This window comes from Patagioenas fasciata, chromosome 1 (assembly GCF_037038585.1).
Source record: "Patagioenas fasciata isolate bPatFas1 chromosome 1, bPatFas1.hap1, whole genome shotgun sequence".
NCBI lineage: Eukaryota > Metazoa > Chordata > Aves > Columbiformes > Columbidae > Patagioenas > Patagioenas fasciata.
In genome coordinates this window covers 149482461-149507315 of record NC_092520.1, presented here as the reverse complement: position 1 = coordinate 149507315, position 24855 = coordinate 149482461, and the positions used below count along the sequence as shown (strand labels likewise).

Below are 24855 nucleotides of genomic sequence, written 5' to 3'. Positions count from 1 at the left end.
GTGAGTAACTGATGGAGGACAAGGGGGACAGTGCGAAGTTGATGGTGGATGATGTTATTGAAGAAAAATGAAGGTTGAACTCGAATTACCTTCACTGAGATTTGGGCTGAGCTATGAGCTAAACTCTACATTGTCAGCACTTCACAGGACAGACTGCAAGTGCAGACTGAAGTGTTTATATGCATCTGTGCACACATGGAAAAGCCAAAAAAAAAGGTGGAGTGCAGGACTGGGAGTGTGGGTAAAATCAGTCCTGAATTAACAGAGAATTCACTACATCATTCATGTGGTATGAGCTCATTAGCAGATCCAAAGGATGAGTTTCACTGACCGCATCCTTATCTCCAGACAGATACCACCTGCCCCTCAACATGCCTTGCTGGCCCAGTACTCACAGGATGAAGGACTGAGTTCACAGAAGATCTGAATTTAAGTGCAAACTGCCTTTTGTAGTCAAACTGAGACTAAGGCATGAGCCTCAGCTTGCAAAGTCATGTCATGTCATGCACTTCCTTCTTTTCCTTTTTTATAACATTACACAAGTTGCAGATAAAACTATCAGTAAGTGATCTAGGTACAAGTGAAAGCCTGGAATGACAGCTGTGAGAGGTGTAAATCATCCCTGGCATCTTTCCAATACTAACTTCCCTGGAAGTGGGAGAAGATGCTGTGACCTTGGGAGATGACAGAAAGAGAGGAACAACATGACCTCAGCCAGCCAGTCCCTGCACTGGTCTCCTGGCTGCGGAAATGAATACTGAAGGCCTTGCCCACTGGCACCCCGCCACATCAGGGAGCAAGAGGTCTGAGGATCCTGCTGCCTTGGGTGGGAGGCTGCCATTTCTGGAAGAGGGACACATCCTTTCATGTTTCCATTGCTGGAAAAGAAGCAAGGACCCTTTGCCTTGTGCTCAAACATAAGGTAGGCTTCTGTTTTCTGCTTGTCTAATTTAAAAAAACATTGGCCTAATTCTCGCTCTGCTGCCCTCCCAGAAAGGGTCTGCAGAACTGGTGCTGAAAATCACCCACACAATTATAATGGATTCAGGCTCATTTACCACACAACCTGACAGTAGGCTTTTGGATAAAAAAGGTGTCTGCTTATCCCCAGAGTTTGATGTGGCAGGAAAGAGGAATACAGGGACAAAAAGAGATGCTGAGTAGCAAGCAGAAGAGTTTTGCTGGGGTTCTTTGTCCTTTCTGAAATGACCATCTGAAATCTCACCATAAAATCAGCACTCCTGCCACATCACTTCAAAGTTGGCCTCCCTGGAAAGAGACTGAGTTATCCCTTGGCCCTTCCCTTCAGAAGAAAGGTTCCTACAGATAAACAAAAATTAAACAAATAACCTGCAAAAGTCCCACTCAGGCAGTTATTATCGACAACTGACCGTGTGCACTTAATGGTCTGGTTAATCAAAGTGTGGAGCTGATTGTGTTGGGAGGGAAAGAGGAACAAATGGGTGTGCCAGATACAGCTATTTGAGGGACATGATAATAGCAAAATGCAAAATAAAGCAGAAGCAAGAGCCTTATAATTATCTGAGGTTTTCAAGAAGGTGACAGCCATTCTGAAAACATGAAATTCTTAAGCTCTGATCTTATTAGAGGCCAAGACAAGATGTCATTGCTGATCTGAAGTAAAAGGCCAGTTATCTCACGCAAGGACAGTTCCCAAAAAGGCAAACGTTAATAACTACTAAGAGGAGAGATCCTTCTAAAAGTCTAAAGGAAAGATGCAAGCTGCCAGTACCTTGCAAAATCATCACCAGCTTTTTGCAGGCCATTATCTCAGTCCTCCCAAAGGGCTAAAGCATTAAGGAGCAGAATAAGATATGAAGTGAGAGTAGTCCCAACCCAGTCTGTGCTCCAGCTCATACCAGGTGTGCAGGGATGGGTTCTGCATGTGGCCCAGGGCCATCCAGCCCTGTCCAAAGCAAGGGGAGTCCTACAGTGTCTTGTGGCTGGGGTAATATGGACCAAGGACTGGTCCAAAGGATGCTTGAGAACGCTAGGAAAGGCAGAAGCAGCATTCCCATAGAGAAGTGCCCTTCCCCACTCTTGCTTGGTAGCACTGGGTCTCCGTCTCTCTCTCCTTGATGTAACCCAGCCATTTAGTGTTTGCTGATGTCTGAGACATTCACATTTGCTATCAGGTCGAGCTAACTGGCACTCCAGAGGAATTAAGGATTTCACACAGCTGTTGACCTGTTTTCTTCCCCTCGAGAAGAGGAAAGGGCATCCATTAGCACCACAGCAGTCACAGGTAATGGAGATGTATGTCTGGCTTGCCGGAGGAAACTTCTCTTCCCATTTGAGAGGCAAGAAAGGCCAGACATGGTTGGCCTTCTCTCACTCCTAATAAACCCTATGAATCACAAGTAATTGCCTACTTAAAGCTGCACTTCTCTGGGGAATGATCTGACGGCCGGTGCCAAAGGAAGGGAAAAGCAGGAGGGGGTCGGGGGGATTTCAAAGAATAATTAGCTTAATACATTTCTGGGCCTCAATATGAACACTCAATTTGAGCAATTCAGGCCTTGTGGCTGAATTAGAAATGGCTGGGAAATATCCATTGCCATGAGGGATTGCACATGAAGGGAGCTTTAACAAGGTCAGTCTAAGGCAAGCCAAAGTGCCAGGCCTGGGTATGGCCAAACATTTGAGGTGCACACCTCATGGCTTTGTTGCCCATAGGCATAAATTCACAAATCTGCCGGGAGAGAATGGGCCTAATGTTATTCTCAGTTAGTACTGTTTTTTCCCCCAAGCTGCCACTGAGCATGGTGACATGCCACCATGTTAGCAAGAAAAGAATCAGGCTCAGTGACAGAATCTGAGTCACTCAAGTCAATGCATGCATTGTAAAAAAAAAAAATTAAAAAGACATACAGAACATACATGTTCTGTGTCACTCATTCTTAATGCCTCTCGCTCCCACCAACCTTTCATAATTGAAGGACATTGCTATAGGGGTCATGTGTTAATAGGACATTTTCCTTCACACATGGGACATCTGTCGCTCTTCAGCACAGCAGAAGAGTACATACGCCTGAAAGCATGCTTCTCTCTTCTGTGATCCGCTCTGTTTTCCCAACATTATCATAGAGTCTAAACATAGGGGAACTTTGGCACTTGAGTTTCCTTTCCAGCTTTCCAGCATAGTGTACTTCTGCTCTGCGCACTGTCATCATGCTGTGTTTCATGGGACAGAGAGCAAAGTGAGCCATGACTCCCCTCACCAACCCCCTAGTATGACACTGAGCGGCAATGGCTGGTGGATGACCTGCACATCCAAGCCCTGTATCGGAGGCTGTATTATACCCTCCTTCATTACCAGCACTCAGTCCTCTCCCAAAAGCTAAATGTGACTTCACTGTGAGACTAAAAATGTCTCCTTCAACCTGTTTTTTCTTACTGTAAGTTCTACTAATGTAATATAATTTGTGCTGTGACAAGGGAACCACTGGGACAGTCTTTTGAAGGTTCTATCACCCTTATTCCTGTTTCAAGAGAACTACCTGACAAGCAAATTGACAGGAATACCTATGAAAACACATACTACAGGGCAAGACTGGAAGAATTAATACTCTTCACTCCCTGAAAATCTCCCCTTCCAGAGCTGGAGGCAATCCACTGAGGACATCCATCGGGCTGGATGAGCACACATACTTTAAGTCCCCTTTGCTGTGAGAAAAGCGGTTTCACCTATGAGATAGGCTAGGTCCCTGCAAGGTCAGTACTGCAAGGCATCAGAATTTAATGAATGAGCAGCTAACATGTCCCTCTGTCTCACATGCATCCAGGGCAGGTCTGACCTCTCCTGCAAGAACAGTGATAGGACAACATGACCTTAAAGCTTAAATAACACAGGACAGACACTCCCCTGGACAAATCAGAGCAGATCTAGGACACTGAGGAGGCTAAACACATACATAGCAGCAAGATCTGGCCCACCCTGAAGATATGCCACATTAGTTTGTGAAGCCAGTTAATTAGTATCTCTTGTTTTTTTTTTTTCCTGGTGTGAAGCAAGAATTCTGTCTGAGTTGTGTATGTAGTATTTTGAGAAAGATGGAGCTAAAGAGTCAAGGTCTCTTTTCTGCTCAGGAATTTAGTGGGCCATTGATCTGACATGTATGTTTAGGGACAGCAGTGATGCCTTGAGGGAAGTGGTAGAGAGGTGTCCCAGAAGCAGCAGCTTCTTTTGTGGGAACCTCATTAGCTAAGACCTTTCATCTGCAATAGCACAGCTCTCACTGAATTCTCCCACTGAAAGTAATCTGGACGTTTGTGCTCCTCATCTCACATACTGCAGGGTCTGCGTATCAAACAGCCTCTGGATGAGCTGCCATCCCAGGGAAAAGTCAGAAACGATTCTTTAGGTTTTGCTTTGCACATCAGCTCTCCTGGGCTGCAATCTGCAGAGATACAGGGTTGGGGTGGGGGCGCATTCCACCTCATTGCCTTTGAGTGAGGAGGCCAGCTGCTATTAGTCCCTGTCCCACTATCCCCTGCTGGTAGCCCATCAGGAGGTGCAGCTAGAGGTTGGTATGCTTCTGCTCTGGTGCTAGGCTGTAGCCTCAGGCACAGGAGGCAAGGCTTGCAAATTCAAGAACTGAATAATTTTCTCTCAGCCTGGTAAACCTGCCTGTCTCTTAGGCATCCATCACTGGATTGAAGGCAGTGATGGTAGCAATACACAAACATCACTACAGACACCACACAGGACACTCACTGAACAAACCTCACTTCCCCTGAAAGCTCATGCTTTGAAGAGGCTAATGTGGAAGTGGGCTGGGGGCCTTTCCAGTGTGATCCAAGAAAGCAAGATGGCTCTTGGAGACTTCTCCCATGAGGGAGATCTTTTGGGACAATCAGATGCTGGGAGCCCTTCAGGCACTGCACATTTGTCAGCAAGACAGCACCTCTGGATGTCACAGCTCTTGGCTGTTCACAACCCATCTCTAAGCCTATAGTCACAACTAAGTATCTGGGTCCATTTTGGACCACAGAACCCAGGCAATGAGGAGCTGAGCCCAGCAGGTTTGAGTGAAAGGGTATAGCAGTCAGAGGTGGGGAAGCTACTTCCTCCATCAGCCCCACATAGCCTGTTCAGGCAGGGCAAAAGCTCAGGGTGCACAAAAGGCTAAAGTACTTGTTGAAAGATGACCCACCGCAGTGTGAATGCAGTCCCACCCGCCCCATCCCCTTTTCCCACAGCCTGAGGAGGAAGCCTCTGTACCTGTTTATTCTTTAGGTCAAGGGAGAGCTCATAATCGGAGGCAGCTGCATGGGAACACGAGGCCGTCCCTTTGCTGCGCTGCACTCTCACTGGGGAGCCCGTGTGGTGGAGGCTCGCCTTCTGCACCAGAGGGGAACACCCCGCTGCCTGCTCTTCTTGGAGCTCCGCATGCTGGGCTTTTAGCGTCTGGGTGTCGGACCTGCCTTCCTGGCCACTCTGTCTGCCGGCCTCCTTCGGATCCTCCGTTTCACACCCGGCTTTCTTGCTTGTGGAACCGCTGGGATCGTCACTGTGAACAAAACGCAATGTTTCGCTTTTTTTATTTGTTTTTTTAATTATATTTTATTTACGATTACGTTTATTGTTGTTCACTATACTCATTCACTGAGCTGCATTTTAAATGTTTAGGTAGCCTGTGCTGTGAGGGGCGGGTCTCTCTCAGTGATGGATCAGGACTTCAGGTTGATGCAGCCAAAGCTCTGATCCCTCCCTCCCTGAGATCAGGCACCTGCGCTGCACACACTGTATGAACCAGTCCTGTGACTGCTGGAGCTGCCCAGCTGCCTCTGCTCGTGGTGCTGCAGCTGGACATGAAGGGCCAAAGAAGGTGTCAAGGCCCACAGACACCTCTCCTGCTCCCTGGAGCAGCTAGCAGCAGGCAGTCACCCCTGTGCCCTTGCTGCCTATTGCTCAGCATGTGTACCCCAGAGCCCCATCTGGCAGGAAGCCCGGATCCCAAGGATCCAGTTTCCCCTGGAGTTTCCGTCAGTCACAGCAGTAAGCGTGTGAAACCAGGGCCTGACAACAGTGCACTCTAAAACAGGTGACATGTTGCTCTGGACAGGATGGTATTAGCATGTGTCTGATTCACTGAAGTGTTGAGGAAGTCTGTCGTTAACCTCTCTTGTCAAATATTTTCAAAACCCATCTAATTTCAAAAAAGATTTTGGTATTCTGGGGGACTGTTTGAATGATGAGAGCGTTTGCTTGTTGTTACATTAGTCTCCTTCCTGTTGCTACAGCGGAATAACTTATGATTTCCAATAGCGTACAGGCCAGTCCTCGTGGACCTTGGGTTCTACTGCACTGTGTACATCAGATACAGCTTCACTGGTTTCCAGGGAATGAGCATTTAGCTCAGAGCAACATCTAGTTTGGAAATAATTACTACAGAAACAGTGCACTTAATTCCATTGAAACCATGGATGTGTACTGCCTCCCACATTTAAACACCATTAAATTATTTAATTCACTTCTGAATCATATTTCTTTCTCTTGGATTTGCTCCACATACAACCAGTTCTGCTGTCATCTAGATAACAAACCATTTTATGATTGGTGTTCATGTCAGAGCAAAATCAGGGAAATTAGATATGATTTTGTGTAGTGCCCAAATTACTTTGAAGCATTTAAGTCTCATTTTCAAAAGTGCTGTAAGCACTTAAGAGCCCAAGTCTTCTAACTGTAAATAGACTTCGCCTCCTAAGCCTCGGAGCACTTTTGCGTACTTACTAGTACTTTAAAAGGAAGTTTATTCTCTCCAATGGCAGCTTGTCTGTTCAGTAGATTTAACAATCAAATTTAGAAATATTCCCACAGTTTCTAAAAGGGCTCCACACTTGGTGAGCCAAAGACAGTACCACAACTGCAGAACTAAGAAAGACGAAGGATTTAAAGGAAGAAAGCTTCTTCTTTTATACACATGCATGTAGTCACCAGTTAGACTCAAAAAATAAATTCACAGAAGAAACCAGTCTCTTACATAAACACTATGTCACCAACTTTGTCAAAGCATTTTAAAATAATATATCTGTATCCTCATCAATCAGGAAATGCCACCATTAAAATTAGGCGTAAAACTGTCCCTTTAGGTTGTACACCTTACAAAATTTTTATGTGTTCTCTCCCTGTTGCTATATAATTGAATACTCCTTTTTCTACACCTGAAGATGTACATCTTAAGTATGTACGCATTTTTAACTCCTTCTGTTCTACATCCATACATATTTCATGAAGTATTAATAAAAGACTTTCGCCTTACAGCTCTCGCTATAGCATTTTTATTGGCAGCCTCTGTTCTACCCATTCTCATTTTAACCAGCAGAGCAGTAATTTCTATCCTCAGCTCAAGGGATGACCAGATGAACATAGATTTGATCACGTTTTCTTCGGAGTGCGTTCCGAAACCCTCACAAGTATTTCAGTGGGAACCAGACTGTGCCCTAGAAAGCAATTTCAGCTAGATGCATAAGCTGTGATTCAGCACACCACATATCCCACATTGCTCTGCTGAGTCAAGCCCACAGTGCAGTGTGCTACACAGAGTTTCTTTAGGGCAGATCAGGGCCCGAGGCAGTAGACTAGAGAGCCAGTTGACTTCCCTTGGAGCATGAATGGACTCTAAATGCCACAGCAAACATTCCCTGACATGATGCTCTTGCACATATGCACAACTCTGTTTTTCTGAGGGCCTCCACTGACTGCTCATGATAGAACGTGAAGTGTGTGCATAAGAGTTTGCAGCACGGGGGCCTGTTGTCCTGCAAGGCTGTACACCACCTCCAGTGTATGCTACCTATTTGGTTTTTTATAGCACACAGTTTAGAGTCTGAGTTGGAAATATTCATAGTGACAGGATATCCTGCATGCACTGCTCATACAGAAGAAAAAAACGCACGCTTTGTAGAATCACAGAATAACCTAGGCTGTGAGGGAAGGTTGGAGCTCTCTATTCCAAGTCCCTGCTCAAAGCAGAGCCATTTTCAAAGACAGGTAAGTTTGATTTGGGCTTCCTCCGGTCTGCTCTTGAACACCTGCAGACATGAAGATTTCTTGTTCTCTCTGGAAAGTCTTGTCAGGGTCCTTAGTGCACTAATAGACCTTAATGGCCTAAGCAGTCCCTCCAAACATCCTGCACAGTTCCCCCTTTTCAGTCCAGCCTGGAGCAGTCACTCCCTGCCCCAAGGAGACTGTAAGAGTGCTGGTCTCCAGCTCTGCCACAGCCTTTCCCTTTCCATGGCCATGGACCCACTTGATCTGGACTCTGACCTGCAGACTGACTCTCCAGCTTGACCTTGGACCTACCCACTGATGATTAGGTTGTGTCTGACCCTAGGTGCTCTCACTGGACGTGATTCTTACCCTGGCCGACGAAGCACACGGTGTTGAACCAACACAAAATGCTCAGAAGCTCAATTTAACCTCATCAGCCATCTAGGATATTCCTCAAGACAATCTTAGGCTCAAGAAGAGCCCTAAGATTGCAAGCACTAAGTGCACACATTCAGTCACAGACGTGTGAGAAGCACCACCAAGCTGAACGCTCCCACTCACAGTGCATAACTGAAGCCTCTAAAGACACTGTGCTAGGACAAGGATGCAAGCTCACCTCACGTACACGTATAACTTTGCCTTCCTCCTCCATGCATGCTCTTAGCCCAGTGGATACACCCATTCAGAATGTATTGTGCTGATGCATGGGATTTTCTGAGGATCAAAACTCGGTCAAACCAAAATCAGATTCCACTGAAGCACTCAAAAGCATTTTTTAGCTGGATGTTTTTATGCCAAATATAAACTTTGTAACCCCCTGCTGCTTTGGCTGTTGTGCTGTTCAGAAAACAACAGCAAATATTCTTGCTGAAGTGGGAATAGTTTCCACATTCTCTTTTGTAAATAAATAAATAAATTAAATATGGCTGAACCACTTTTACTTAGTGGGGAAAAAAATCTCTCTCAAAAAAGAGACAAACCTACTTCACCTTTGGGCAAAAGATCAAACCCAGGAAATTTCAGCGTCAGATGGTAAAATTCAGAGACTACAATCCATGGAAAAAAGGGGTAAAGACACAGTTTGCTTAATAGTCTGAGTGTTAACATTGCAGCCCTATGGTTCCATTTACCACCCTGTATTCACCCAGGTTTACTCCCATGTTGAACCTGTTTCTGAGGAAATGTCATGAACAGGTCTATTCTCTGTTGTCCAACAGCAGCAATGGATGAAAGCTCCATATGAGAGACAAAACACACTGCTAAAGATCAAAACTGATGCTCCAGTGAACTATTGGCTAAAGCCTTAACAATCCTGATTTTTTCACTCTGTCCTGAGTGATACAGTTGATTGGCACAGGCTTTGCTACTAAGTGAGAGCTCGGGAGCTACTGTAATCATAGCAACAAAAAACACAACAGTAAGAAAAGTAAGTAGGGCAAGCATAGACACTACAGCATGGAAGATCTCTGGAAAAAAAAGTGTTATGAAGTAAATTGTCAGGATTCACTTGGTTTCCCTCGGCCTGTGAGCAATCAGCCTCCCTGGCTATGGGATGAAGGAAGGGAATGGAACTATTGTATGTTCTGTTTCTTGGATGAGAAAATTTTTCTAACCACTTGTAATGATTAAAAGTCCCATGCAGAGTCTAAGGTGTGAATCCCAATGTCCTGGCCAAACTCCGACTAGGTTAATTTAATTCTGTATCCCAGCTTCAGCCCTCCAGTTTCAACTGTAATCAGTGTTCTTTACTTGTTGTCCTAAAGTATCATATACCACCATCTTTCACAGTCTTCACAGCTACTGTCACATGATAAATGAAGCAATTTTCTGCTCATCATGCAATCAGGTAGGGAAGGTTTGTAATGTCTTTGAATTCTGTTTGATTGGAAGTTGTAATATTAATGTAAATCGCTTGCAATCAGATAAAAAAGAAAGACTACAAATTCAGCTGTTCTGCTCTTTTTAGATGTCCCTGTGTGACTTTTATGACCCATAGCAAGTAGCTTAGTCATTATTACAAATAGATTCCATCTGCTGTAGAAAACATCTCTCATGCTTCAGGTGTCTCCTGCTACTTTTGCACAGCTGACTTGTACATGCCTGCTGCAGACAGAGACCAGTTTTGTTAGCAAAGATGATGGCTACAGACAATCTGACTCAGGGCTTATATGAAATACTATAGCTAGTCTAGCATTTCAAACCAGAAATAACAGGGTTCTGGGCTGAATCCTAGTGCTTCAAGAAAGCATGATGGTGAAAAAGCCCTTGCTGAGACAATTCAGCTGGACATTCTTAAATATTTTTGTCTAGCACAGGTAAAAGAGGTTTCTGATATTTAGCTTCTGTGTGCAGATTTCTCACAAAGGTTTTCTATAAGGAGTACTCTGAGGGAAGGATGTAGGAAGATGACACGGGAAAAATGGTATTAGGTAGAGGATTTTTTATTACTTCCTTTTCTCTCCCTTCCTGGTATTTTGGAAACCAAAAGCCCAAATCAGTGATACTAAATTGTCAAAACAGAGAATTCCATCCACCCATTCCTAGCAGTACCAACTCCCCACGTCTGTACAGAGCTGTTGTACCGTACTCTGTCCTGGGAGAGATTTGACAGCTTTTCATTTCCTACAGCATCAGGATAGTGCCCTTCCTTGCATAAGCCTCACCAGCCTCCTTGCTGCTGGAAACATAATGTTTCCAGCTTGGCAAGAATCTGCGATTTGAACTACCAGCTGTGGAGCTGAATCATGGTCATCTGTTGAACCTTGACTGTCAGGCTTAAACATTCCCATATCTGATGACTTAAGAAAGAACATGCAGCCCCTTCCCCCCAGATATTTCAAGACAGTTTCAAGCTAGACACAACACAGGACTTGGATGCTCCAGACATTACATTCCATTGCCTCACTGTCAAACACCAGAATCAGTTCACGGTCTGCGAGTAATTTTCAGAGCTCTCACAAAGATGTTTACAGGGTGGCTGAGTGACTAAATAGGACTCTAGGACCCAGAGAGCTACTCTTGTCAAGGACAGTAATGTTAGTCCTGCAAGAAATTAGAACTGAGGTTTCTCACTGACCACTCCACAGCTACACAGCTCCCATGAGGTCCAGACACAAAACTCATCTCTTTGTTCCTTCTCTCCTACGAGAAGAAAAATTATTGCAGATAAATAAGAGCAATAACAGAGTAGCAAAAATAGCAATGGCTCTTCTGGACTTAGCAGTGTAAGAAACGAGTCACTCAAGCAGAAGATGCTCAGATGCTCTGTTGACAGGTATAGTGGTTATTCTAGCTAATTGAAAAGGAGGAAGCTAAGTGTTACAAAACTAGCACAGAGGCAGATCTCACCTCCTGTTTGTGTCCTTGTGTCACTCCAGAAGAACAGCACATTGCTGTTTCCCATGTACAACTTACCAAACGCCTTCTTCATGGTATTCAAGGTCAGTGTGCAGGATTGCGACCTGTAACTAAGGTAAAGACTACGGGAACTAGTTATGAAGGACCACAAAAGTTTATTAATCCATTTCACAGAGATCCTTATGAGGATCAGTTGGTTATTGTATATATGCTGCTTTAAAGTACTGTAAGTGATTAGCATTATCATTACCATGGCCTGAGAGCCTTATGAGACTTCAAAGCTTCAGAGATGTCAGAATAAAAAACCCTTTGAAAGTAGCATATGGAGAATTAGAAGGTCACTGGCTAATGCCAAGAAAATGGAGTCCAGATCCCAAGTCTGCAAGAAGCTGTATTCCCTCTGTCTTAAGACATTCCAGGATTTTTGCTGTCCTCACTCATCTCTCTGCTCAGAAAAAAAAAATAAAAATCAATTGCTGAGTTAGCGGGGTCCAAAGTGCCTTTTCAGTTTATTTCATTTCAGTGTTCCCTGAGGACACCCAAAACATATGGTGAACGGGTTGATCAGAATTCAGTGTAAAAAAATGGCTGAGAGAAGCTTGGTAATATGGGATCTTTTCAAAGTTCCAAGATTTCTGACATACTGGGGGTCTGAGTGCAGAAGAATTGCTTCTGATTTGCTTTTGAGTTCAGGTTTTAGGGTGGCTTGGAGGCAATGCTCTCTGGGAGCATGCTGAAAATGATGGAAGGCAAAAGTCTCTCCTGCCAGAGAGGCAGGAAAACTTGGAACTTGATCTTGGCAAATCATCCTCTGCCAGCCGAGCTGCAGCTTTCACAGACAGTCTCCCCCAACACAGACAAATATAGGAACAAGATTCTGATTTTGTCTACATTCACCTAACACCTTGCAAAGCAGTGGCATCAAGCCATCTTCTCACACTAGTTTTACCCAAGAGGAATTAATGATAATTAGGCAAGCTCATTACTCATCCCAGAATATATTACTTATTTCATAAAAAGGCTGGCACATACACCTGTAAAATAGTTTTGACAGTACGGGATGGTAAATATATTGGAAATCAATTAAATTTAACATCCTTTAGCACAGACTGAACAAGGTAACATCTTTTCAACATTGCTTAAAGTGGTTTCAGTGAGTATTATTACAAAAGATATAATAATACTAGCAAATGCCTCATGTCCCACAGGGTCCAGCATGTCAAAGTCAGGGCCTCCATTTTGGATTTGGTATTTAAACATGATCCCTGCATGCTGTGTAATTTCCATATTGTTGTGTTCTTTTGCTGCAGAACAGGAGCTAAACTTTTCTGATGGGCCTCATGCCTTCCTAGTGCAAAAATGATTGTCCAGGTGTCAGTCTGGGCTGGCTGCCTGTCTGACAGCCAAGCTCTCTGTGACTAACTTCAGCCACTTGAGGACTAGGACCTCTGCTTTTTTCATGGAAACAAACAGGCTCCTTCGGAGGGTGACTTGGAACAGCAAAGGCAGCTGCCACTGAATGAGAAGTCTTTCTGGTGCAAGGCTGGCTGTGCTGGGTCACGTGGTTGTCACACAGGGGGTTTCTCCTTACAGTTCCCGGGTGACACGTCAGAATGACACTTGGACCACCTCCCCAGCCATGCTGCAGAAGCACAGGGCTCCGCTTAGGAAGGACAGCCCCTTTCTCAGCTGCCCATCACACCTTGGTGCTTGATGCCCCAAGCTGGTTCCTGTGCTGTCTCTGCTGTTTAGACTAGGAGGAGGTCCCAGAGCCTGTCACTGCAGAGGGGGTTACTTGCATCTGCGTCAAACAGGGCACCTGTGTTTATCACTGAGGTGTGAAAAGCACCAACTGGACAGTGGAGGCACAGGGGAGTCCCACTCTACAGGGTTTAATTACTTTTACTTTAACCCCAGACCTCTCTTGCCTCTGCAATGTTTAGTAAACACGACCTTTTAGAGAAGGAAAAAACAGATGGCATCCTGCATTAGTGTAACTGCCCGCTCAGCACCCCAGGAAAGAGAAACTTGGCTTCTCAGCAGCAGTCTTTCTGCCACTTCGACTCAAATCTCTTGGCTCCTCACCCCTGAGGCAGGTTTGAGCATCACCAAATTCGCTGACAAAAGCCTGCCGGTGCAATCATGCAGAAGATAGAATTTCACTGCTAAAACGAGATGAATTCAGGGCTTGGAGGCAGCAGAGCCTCTAAAAGGCAAGGAAACCTTGCATATCCCCTCAGCCCATTGCTCTTCCATTCCAGCTGCCTGTTAGCTGAGTGAGGGACACAACTCCTGGCATTTATAGACCTAGGCAAGGGCTTCTGTAGTCTTCTTTTTCCACCTGTTGTGACAGACCCTGGGTTGGACTGCACCTCTGGGTTCCTTCCTAAGGCATCAGTGTAATTGACTACCGAAGGCAGTGAGTGAGCAGCTTCACAGGAAGATCTTCTTATAACCCAGACAAATTTTGTTTCTGTTCTCAAGTGTGTCAGCTATTTCATCTCTTGTGACCCCTGAAGCCCAGTAGAAGGCCACTGCTTGTGTCAAATCAAGGAGGAGGAAGCCCTGTCCTCTTCAACATAAAGAGTAACACAGCCTTACACTACCACCCTCAATACAGACAGTCCTAATACCATTCATCAGCTTTAGGAAAGCAGATATGATCCAGATTTTAACTTTGCCAGTGTGTTCAGATCTAGAGTTTTGGGGTGGCCTATGGCTGAAGACCAAGACAGAAACAGCATGGTTTGCATTCCTTCCTCCTTTCCCCAATCCAGTGAACATCCCCACAGCCTTGTGCAGCAGGCACAAAGCTCTACTTTTCCAAGTTCTAACCTATTTTTTCACTGCTGCTTCACTCACACTCTGATCCAATTCATGTCACTTCTCTTCCCTGAGGCCTTATTCCCTTTTCTATCTTTCTTCATTCCCATGTGGAAAACAGGATGACTTAGCAGCTTACGCATTCAGTTGTGCAAGCTGAGATTACCCTAGGGCCACTTAAAATTTCTTCCCTATGAGGAATGAAAATTATTCCCATCCCTATACTTTGTACTCAGACATGGAACTTCTGAGGCAAGATCATTAAGAGAAGCAGGAGTTTGCCTTGACACAACTAACCCTATTGCATTGTTGAGCAGAATGATGGCTGGTGCTAAATGGCATTATGCCATTGAACTGCACCAAAGTTAGTGGAGGATCTAGCCCAATATGCTACATTTTAAGACAACCTGTAATATGCTTACCAGATCCAGTTGTTTTGTAACAGTACGGCACTACTTTTCGCAATACAACCTGCACTATCTATTTTTGTGCCTCTTGACCTATCACTCTCGCATTAAGTGTATTCCAGGAAATTACAGGCATTTGTTATATTTTGCCAGTCACTCCAGCAGACGTGCAAAAGAGTACCAGCAATGTGTACATGGGGTAGCCTATCCCCACCTTCCCTCTTTTCCCAAAGGATGGAGTGAGAGAGACTGAAGTCAACCCAGATACACAGGCAAAAACAGCATTTACAGGAGAGCAGCAACCTACCAGTGTGGGACATGACAAAGGTGACAAATGGCTCTAATCACTAAGCAAATACAGTTTCCCATGCGATGATGGTACAATCTATGTATGGAAAAGAACCAAGGTCCTAACCAGAGATGGTTAAAAGTTACTAGAACACACTTCCAAATGGTGTGGCCACAGTTAGGTTCCTCAGTCTCAAAAGAAAAATCACATGGAACTCAGCTCCTGTCTATGTCTTGATGTTCTTCTTCAGGATCATGTTTCCTCACAGAAGATGGTGTGGCCTCCAGCTCTTCTGCAGTTTTTGAACAGTTCAAAAATCTCCCAACTTTTTCACACTCCCCGCCCCCCTCAGCTATCTCACTGTTTGCAGAGCCCAAATACAACGGTCTGAGCTGCTGTACAGTGTGCTTCAGCCTCTCAGATTCTTCAGTTCTTCCTGAAGCATATAAAAGCCTGGCAGAGATACATGTAGAAGAATTAACACTGGAGCACAGACATGTCTTTCCAAAAGGAGAGCTTATTGTATTTGAACACAGAGCCTGCCCCATGGGGATGATCAGAAGATGAAACTACATATGAGTGAGTTAGCGTCACAGAGAACAGAAAAGACAAAAGGCCTTTGGATTGACATCATACTGCAAGAAAATCTGTAATAAAATGCCACAGCCTCATTGCTGTCACTGCCAAAGAATGCTGGCATGAACAGGATTATTCCAGCCAAGGGACCTGCTCATTTGTCTCCTGTTCATATATTCTTGCTCCCTCCAGTTTCTTCTTTTGTTTACACTATTTTTTTTACTTCCTGCATTTCCTGCTCCTTCTCTTGTGTCGTTTTCCTTCTCTGTACAGCATGTTTGTCATCCATTTTCCTTGCAGTAGAACTGTTACCTTTGTGGGGGTGAATCTGTCTGTCTTTCTTTCTCCTTGTCTCTTTTTCCATCTCTTTGCCTTATCTCTCTCTGCCTTGTAAGCCACGAACAAATGAGTGGACAGAGGGTCCACAGAAACCACCTGTCAAATTCAACAGAACACACCGTAGCATATAAAAGATCTGGAATGGCCCAGTTTTGAGGGTGGGTGCATCTTGACTGATGCAGATCTGGTCAGATGATATCAGTAGAGTATTAGAATGAATGGCAGGAGCTCCACCACAGTCCATCTGCTATTACTTTAGGAACCGTCTGTGCCCATTTTCCAGTGCTAGACATAGGCCTCTTTCCAAAGCTGTCACAACCTCTTCTTATGCATCTCTGTGGTGTTATCAGACAGAAAACACAGGATACACCAGGTGTTTATGTTGCATTCCACTGGTACCAAGAAGCTGCCATACTAGAGGCAGGGAATTCTTCACAGTGCAGGAGAGAGAACATGAGGATCATCTGCAAGCCATGAGTGAATCACTTAGTGTTAAAGCAACTAGCTTATCTCAATAGCTGTTGAAAGTGGCTCCCACAAATGTAAGGTTGTCTATGATTAATTCTCTTTCACTGACATTACCTCTCCTGTGGCCCAAGAAATGGCAAGCACTGTCACATGTGGGAGAAGAATACTCGAATCCAAGGCTGAATTCCCCACATAAGCAAGAAAAGCAACAGAGGAAAATGAAGGACTAGAAGAACACGTGGCCAGGCAATGGGTGGATACAGCTTCCCAAAAAACATTTATCTGATGGGTATCTTTGCACTTTCAAAAGAGGATACTACAGATGGGTTTTCTTTGGCCTCTGTCTCCTGCCATCTTCCTCCTTCCTGAAGAAAGGTGTTGATAGAGGCAAACACAGCAACCCATGTGACAGGGAGACTCCAGTTTCTGTCAGAGATTTTTTTGCTGTTGAAGAGCCCACCTACTCCACACCTTAATTCCCCACCCTCGTGTTCTTGAGACTTGCCTGAAAGTGGTTACACCAGCCATTAGAGAGAAGGAGCAGAGAAATGCCTGTGTGGGAGAATGTGCCAACATGTCCTGGTGGATCTTCTTTACAGGACTGGGATGCTGCATCTGAAACTCACCTCCTGTTTCTTTGGATGCTTCTAGAAAGAGCCATTCTTCCCAGGTCATAGTACCAGAAGAATTGCCAACTATACCTCCCTGCAAGAGATTCCCAAGGTTGTTGGTAACTATGATGTTAAGGATGTTCTCTAAAGCATTTTTTTTAATATAATTGTGTTTCCACATTTCCATTAAATCTACATGCACTAAATACCTTTGTGGTTCTGGGCCTAGGCTCCTGCAAAGCAATTAAAACTGCTAGTCCTGACTGCACAAAACAACCATAAAAAAGCAAGGAATCTAGTCACTCCCAAGTTTAGGAAGAGCTCAAATTTGGGTCTAGACATTACTCCTTGCCCACATCTCTGTGTCAGACTGAAATCAAAACTCTGACAACTCTGAGCCTCAGGAATATTTATGTGAACTTTGCTGACCCATCCCTGCCTGTTTGCTGCATCCCCACAACCTCCAATTGTAATATCTTGAATGGGATTATTAAGTCTACAGGGAGAAAATAATAAGAAGTAGATGAGCTGTTAAGAAGCAGAAAAAATCCTCTCTTCATGCCTGTGACCTCAATAAGAAATACGAAAATAAGCACAAACAGTATATGCTAACAGAGCAGAAAAGTTGCTCAAACTTCTCCCGTGTGTTCTCAAAAACAGTGCTGTGGAAAACTTTAGCATGAATGAAAGAAGTAAGATTGAAGAGCTTTGTTTAAGAAGTCATTTATCGTCAGAGCACACAAGGCACAGACAATGGGCACAGAGGCTTGCTTTGCACTGGCATATCCAGGTACTGAAAGCCTGACCTGAAGTGTTCTCCGCTAAGAATCAGAGGAGAATTCAGCCTCCATGGTCCACTAAATGTAGGAGCTTGCACTTGGCGCTGCCAGCTGGGGGCCAATTAGTTAGAGTTATTATGCTGTTTTGTGTGGTAGGTTATAGATCTGATTTGATACAGACTAGAATCATTATCATGTTTCACACCTGAGCCAGAGCCACTTAATACCTCTGAGCTGAAAGGAAGCACTGACCTCCAGATTATATATCCAATATCCCGCCAGCGATTCTAAGACAGAAAAGCTAATTTCCCATTTCATGAACAGGATTTGCATTCTTTCTGTCAGGCAAGGTCAATCTTTTACAAGTTCAGACACAATATTAGGTAGCTCAGTTGTTTTTCTGTAACACTTAAAGAGTGCTGGATACTGATGGAAAATCATCATTCCTCACCTGTTTTTTACTAAGATGCTTCAGTGGTATCTAAAAGGAGAATCGACTTGTAGAGTGGTTCCATTCTTATCAACTTCATGGGCCTCAACCATAAGAGGTATTGTACTCACAATCCAAACAAAGTCTTGTGGATTTCTCAGGAGGATCTAACCATTAGAGGAAATAGAGTGACCCAAGGGCAAAGCGAGAGCTGTACTGGGAGGAGAGATGCTCCCAGGCTACAGCAGTGGGCAGCCAAAGAGGGACATGATGTTGTGTGCAGTGGATAATATTCATGGGTCTTTTGTGCCAATGTCTTCCGACTTCATTTCATGGGACAAAGAATAAAAGCACATTCAGTGGAAACAGAGAATACAGGTGATGAGACATGAAGAGACATCAGACCTCCAGAAGTAAATTACATCAGATTTTGGTTTTTCAATCATGTGCTGCTTAGGGTGTAGTATATTCTTATGCAGCTTAGAGAGCTGAGCAAAGATCTTTGAAGGTTTGATTTCAAAGAATTGTCCAAAATCTGTCCATCCACTTTTCACCCTCCCACATACAAAAATGGAGCAGTAAGTACAAAGGACCTCTTCCACCAAGAATGCATCTTTCTGTTTGAGTACTTGGTAAGTCAGAAGTGGGTCAGGAATTCTTTCACCAGAACTGCAAGGAAGGCTGGCTTGGTGATGTAGCCAATGGCTTACATGTCTTCTTACCACTAATTGGTGCTGTGATGCCAGGCAGTAACCAATCTGCAACAGTGACTAATCCAGTAGGCACATTAGAAACAAGCACACAGCTGTTTGAAATCTAAATTATATTGAGTTACAATTTAATCGGTCTGTAATCATGAAGTAAACACTTGCCAGTTGCACCAATCATGTTTTAACCCTTATCTAAGCAGCAGCCTCCCTACTGGAAAGTGAGGAAATATTATGGGAGAATATGAGCAGAACTTGCCCAACTTTTCCATAGATGTTTCTGTAGATGTTTCAGACCCTAGCCCTTCTCCTCAGTACACATCCAAGCCCATCCAGAAGACTCTATTGAGATCCCCAACCTTTCCTCTTCCTGGGAGGGCTCTGTTGCCTTCGCCTTAAAAGCAGGTCAAGTCTCATCTGCACTTCTTCCGGGTGGGAAGGACCTTGTCTCTGCCACAAATGCAGATAGAACATTCTCCCTTCCCAAAGAGCTATCTGGAATCTGATCCTGCCCTTCACACAAATGTATCCAGATGCCATTCAGTCTCCTTTGTGACATGACCCTTCAGCATTCCAGTGCTACCCCCATGTTCATTGCCAAAGCAGACCTGCCCCAAGCGCTCAAAGTTTTATGTAAAACTTTTCCCATCACTGGACCAGAGGTGATTTTCTACTGATTTCCTATTCAGCACCGCAGGCGAGCCAGAGGCAGGCTCTGAAAAGCCTGTGAAAGGCAACTGAATGAATATACTGTTCCCTCCAATTGTGACTCCATCATTTCCTCTCATTACTCTAATAGAAACAAATCTTTCTCATCTCAGCCCTATTACCTCACACAAAGGAAAATGGTATGTAATCCTGTTAGAGCTGGGCTGCTGCTGGACACATTTTAAGGTCATTGTTCTGGGATGCCAGTCTCCACTATGTGAGACTGGAAGAAGTGGAAAATGCAATTACTAGGCTATTCAAATCCCTAGAATGAAACCCTGCCGTTAACAGGCAGAAGCCAGCAAGAAAAAGAGCAGTTGCTTTATGAAATTATAGGGTTTGGCTAAATCAGAGTCTAATCAGCACTTCAGTAAAGGGGCACGGTTAGCTCCTACTGCCATCCATGGAGTCTCCTCATTCCCCTCAACCTGATCTTTGGCATTCCCAGTGGAAGCCCAACCTCCAGGATGGGTTATGGTCAGGAAGTCAGTGGTGTGCAAGTCCAATGGAGACAACAGCGGTCCACATCCAAGGTTTACACTGTACTTTGAAATGGGGAAGCCCTAAGAGTTCAGCAATAGGAATCTGCCTGCTGCTGGCATCACCTCATACTGTAATTTGGCTTTGAGCTTCTTGGAGACAGATTCTGGGATCAAATTTGTCTCCTAACGTTCATGGCCTACAACACCAGTCTTGCTAGTGCAATGCAGCTAAGCTAGGTGGGAAATTTGCATTGCTAAACCCATAGAGCTGTAACCCCCCCGACAATGAATTCACATGCTGGAGGAGAGAAGGGGCTAGCACTGCTTGTTGGCAGGCAGTGAAGCAAAGTAGAACAATACAAGTGGGAAAGATTGCAACTGCCTCATTGAGTTGGCTTCTATTGAGTGGTTAGACACTGATATCTTCCTAATCATTCCCACCCAGGTGCAGCCAAGGTGTTTTTAGCTGGATGAGTAGCAAAGAAAGAGTCAGAAATCCTGCAGGACAAGCATTAGGGAAGACCACACAAGAACAACAATGACCATCAAAAAGCACGAGTAGAGACAGACTTCCGTCGCAGACTGTTCCTGATAGCCAAGCTCCTACTGTTATGCCCTGTGTTTTCTTCTCCTCCTGCTCCACACTTGAGCTGGTCTCTCCTGCTAATACTGGTCCCTCCTGCAGTCAGGCAATCACTCTTATTCCTGCCTTGATGCTCCTCTTTATCTTCACCTTACCTGCTGTTTTACCCTCCTGCTGCCTATGTTCCTTCACTCTCCCAAAGGATTTCTGTCCCACAAGAGAAGGCTGGGTTCCTGCTGAAAGTGGGACCATTCTTGCAGGTCCCAGAGGGCAGTAATGGGGGCTCAGGTAAGGTTCCTGGTAGGGGAGGAGAAGCAGGCAATCTCCACTGGAGTCTCCAAGTCCCTTGAAGAGACAAGAGTCGCTTCTCTGTTTATGCTCTTTATTAGTCCCTATTCTCTTTAATCGGCTTAGACTGATGAGCCAAGGCAGCGGTAGGGATCAGCCGGGCTGTTTAATTAAAGGATTGCAGCTCAGCCCTGCAGTTTGGGGGTTTGTATAAATGAGCTGCAAGTACATTATTTAATCTGCTGCACAGAGAGGAGTTGAGGCATTAATGAAGCAAACTCTAATTAAAACTAGACGGCTGATGGTTATTAGTGGCATCAGTTCTGACAGGATTTATCTCATTTAGGGAAACGCCTGATCATGGAGGGGGAAAAGAAAGAATAAACCCAAGCTGGTTTATCAAATTCACCACAGCATCACTTGTGACTGGCTGTCCATTCAGCAAGGCTCAGGAAAGCTGCACAGGGAGCTCCCATGTCCCAGGGTTTCCCATCAGGAGCCCTGATGAGCTTATTTAGGCATATGCCTGGCTCACCCAGAAACTGATTGCCTATTCAGGGTATCTGACCCACATATTTCAGTCTTGATTGACTTTTGTTCTGCCTTGGTTCAATGGGGAGCCTGTTCATGATTTGAGCAAGGTGACAGGCTCTGTAATTGATATGATGAGCTTCTCCCAGCAGTGTATTGAGCTGCTCCAGAGCAGCATAGCTATCAGCTACAGGCATCGGCTCCACGGTGACTCTGTGTTTTTCCCTCTCTGCCATTTTTTTTCTCTTCTCACTGCATTGTATATGTAACTTCAGATATGAAGAAAGCCCACGGCTGACTGCAGGACCTGTCAGAGGTTAGGAGGTGTTTTCTGGCCAGCATAAAGCTGATCGGTAAGTTTAATAGTCCTCCATGTGCTCTGTCTTTCTTCTGGCACAGTGGAAGTAGGGACATTGTTCTCTCCTAAGACAGTCACATACAAAGATTGCATAAAAAAGCTGCTCTGTTTCAAAAAGCAGAAATTATGTATGCCTGTTTCTCACCTTCAAATAGCCATGGTGGCTTCAACCATCTTTATCTCTACATTGAATATTGTGTCACACACAGATTCACAGGACTGATATTGGGACAAGTGGAGAGGACGAGAGAAAGCCTTGGGAAAAAAAGTAAGCAAAGAAAGCAGGAAGTCTGCAGAGTGGGACAAGCTACAAAATACATAAAATCGACAGGCATAGATGAGTATGAGAAGCCCTTTAACTGAAGGCCCAGGTGCAACATGCTGCAGGGGTCCCTGACATTCATCCCTGCTTCTGAATTTCGTGGCTCAGACTCTTCTTTGGATGCAACTTGCCAAAGTTGTCAAATTACTGAAACAAATGATTGGTTCCTCTTCAGTTTACCTGTCAAACCCCAGATAAGAAATTTGGTGGTTCCCAGCACGAGGGCGGGCAAACTCAGGCTCAAAGGATGGGTAGGGCCTTTGGGAGTCACTGGGACAAAATGAAGGCCTGAAGCATGAACATGACAAAAAAGACCCTAGAGCTTAAGATGCTGTTGGAGTGACAGCCTTGTAGGATCAAGAAAATGATAGAAACTAAGGGAACTATGGCAAAATTAAGCCTTGGTTCAGATAAAATACAGCACATACATAACCAAAACTTTATCTCTCCAGAAATGCAAGGGAGAGGTGCCTGGAAGGACATGAGAAACCACAGTCTGCTCCAGTGAGCAGAACAGACAAGAGAAATACCATTTAAAAAATGCTCTAGCCTCACTATTGCAATTCAGCTGCCCAGTTCTGTCCAGAGCCCTCCCTAGTAACCCAGGCTTCTTATACAGATGCCAAAGTTCAGATGTAAAAGTCTGGCAGTGTGATGAGGGAAATCTTTAGAGAGAAACCTGTTTGCTGTTGACAGAAGGGTCGTGAGGCATGAGAAAAAGGAGTAGGTCTGTGAGATGTAGGTGTAAGAAGTTGTGAGAGGAGAAGGAGATGGCAAGGATAGAGGGACAAGGCCAAACATGGAAGCTATATGAGTGTGTGCAACTCAAGTATTTTTGAAGCTCCTTGGACCTTGGCATTGATGTCGTTCACTGTTGAGGGAGACCTATGGCAATTGCAGGTGTACTCACACCCGGCCACACTAGATACAAGTTGGTTAGAGTTAATAGTAGCTGCCTATAACTGTCCTTCACTGGCAAGCTCAAACAATTTCAACACATGTCAAACTGTGCCCCTACCTTGTCTCAGGGTGTGAGACAGAACCCTGAGTTTGTTTGGTGACTTTTGCTGTAGCTTAAAGGTTGTGGGTCTATACTGGTGTGTGTCCAGGCACCTTATAATGTGGGATAACTAATTCAAAGAAGAGTGAAGTATGTGTATGTGGGTGCCAAAGTGATGCAGAAGGGTAAGAAAAGTTACAAGTGTGGATGTGTATTGATAGAAGTAAATGTTTGAAGAGACACTGAAAGTATGTTTTTGGAGGTGCACGGGTGTGTCTGAAGGGAGAACAGAGGGGGTTTGTGAGCAATTACACAACATTACAAACAGTAATCTCTGAGAGGGAAAAGAGAGGGAAAGCAGTGCTGCAGACATGGGACATAGGGAGCGATGAAGGAGGATGGGCATGTATAGTATGTGAGTTTTGTCTGGGACAGGAAGATTAGTGACGGATGATAAGGAAGTAGGGGATGGAAAAGAAAAGATCTTGCTGGCAGCAATTTCCCACCTTGGTGAGGAGTCCGGAGATGAAGGCTTCTGCTCTGCATCAGCTGCTGGGCAACAGAACTGATGTAAAACAGTTTCATTCCTGTAAGAAAAAAACAAACAGTGTTCAGCTCACTCAGCAGAAAACTCAAAGGACAATGCCTTTTCCGGGGCTGTTCCAAGGGGACGGTAACTCGCAGTGATGCTGAAAGAGAAATCTGATTATTACATGAATGTTTTGCAGTTCAAGGTGGTGGGGAGCAGGAGAGAAGGGGGCTGACAATTCTGTTCCCCTACATTATCTGTCCTGCCACTGATGTCAAGCTGTAGAGAATGGGGCAAAAACACTCTAATAAAAAGTTTTCCTTGTATCAGTAGCTGTCTTGTGATCCCATACATCTCATGAAAAACAGTCTTGCCTGTCTCTAACTTTTATTTCTTTTGGGACAGAAACATCTCTTTAGGTGTGTTTCCTTAGATATGTTTCCTATACATTAAAACACAAAGAAGTTGGTCTTTTGTTGAGAGTGGCCAAACTATGTCTGCAAACATCTTTTCCTGAAACCTCTCTAGATCACAGAAATGGCCTCAGCACATCAGCACTTGGCATTACCAGAAACACTAGTGGAAAACTGACAGGACAAGCACAAAAGGCTGAGATAAAAGGAAGACATCGCAGCAAAGAAAAGCAAACCACAAGTAGGAACAATCTTAGCAAAACAGGAAAATAAGAGGCTAAAAATGTGTTTATTAGATAAGACAGGCAAAAGAATTAATCCAAAGGAAGAAATACTAGACAAAACTTCCAAAACTGCCCACTAATCTTGAGTGACTTGTTCTTGGGTCCCTTGCCTGGAAACATGTGTAAGGAGCCTGGTTTTCAGCGGTGTTGGGCACTTATCACGGCATTGGAACGCAGTAAGAGCTGCTCAGCACCTCTGAAAATAAGATCCTTTTAAGATACCTTCAGGAAGGTTCTCGAGGTGTCATATGCAGCACAAATCAACAGCCAGTTTTGAACACACTGACCTTCACAATGAAAAGGAGTCACTAAAACCAGACAGTGTCAAAGGGGGAAAGTACTATGGGAATGAAAAAGAAAATGAAGAGAAGAAAATCAGGGGAAATAAAGCAGCCTGAATCCTCAGATGGCATAAAATCACCCTGTCTCTGAGTCAGTGGAACAGCACTTAAAGCACAGGGCTCAAATGGGGTCATCTCCTTTTAAAAATATTTTTGCAGCTTCTAACCCAGATACAAGCAGTAAAGCTTAGTCTCCTGGCTTGTCATGGGGTC

The 24855-nt window shown here is 44.5% G+C and overlaps 1 protein-coding gene across 5 annotated transcripts in view; it reads right to left on the bottom strand.

Annotated features, from left to right (window-relative positions):
• Positions 1 to 24855, bottom strand: part of IQSEC3 (IQ motif and Sec7 domain ArfGEF 3) — a 104660-nt gene that overhangs the window by 35483 nt on the left and 44322 nt on the right. For 4 of the 5 annotated variants that reach the window (XM_065841631.2, XM_065841634.2, XM_065841633.2 and 1 more), the window contains exons 2-3: positions 23582 to 23662; positions 5246 to 5534 (exon numbers count right to left, since the gene is read on the bottom strand). In XM_065841631.2, coding sequence (XP_065697703.1) covers positions 5246 to 5534; positions 23582 to 23662 — 370 coding nt within the window. Of the gene's footprint in view, positions 1 to 5245; positions 5535 to 16902; positions 16978 to 23581; positions 23663 to 24855 lie in introns of those variants that run through there. The other variant, XM_071817400.1, reaches the window with a different exon arrangement.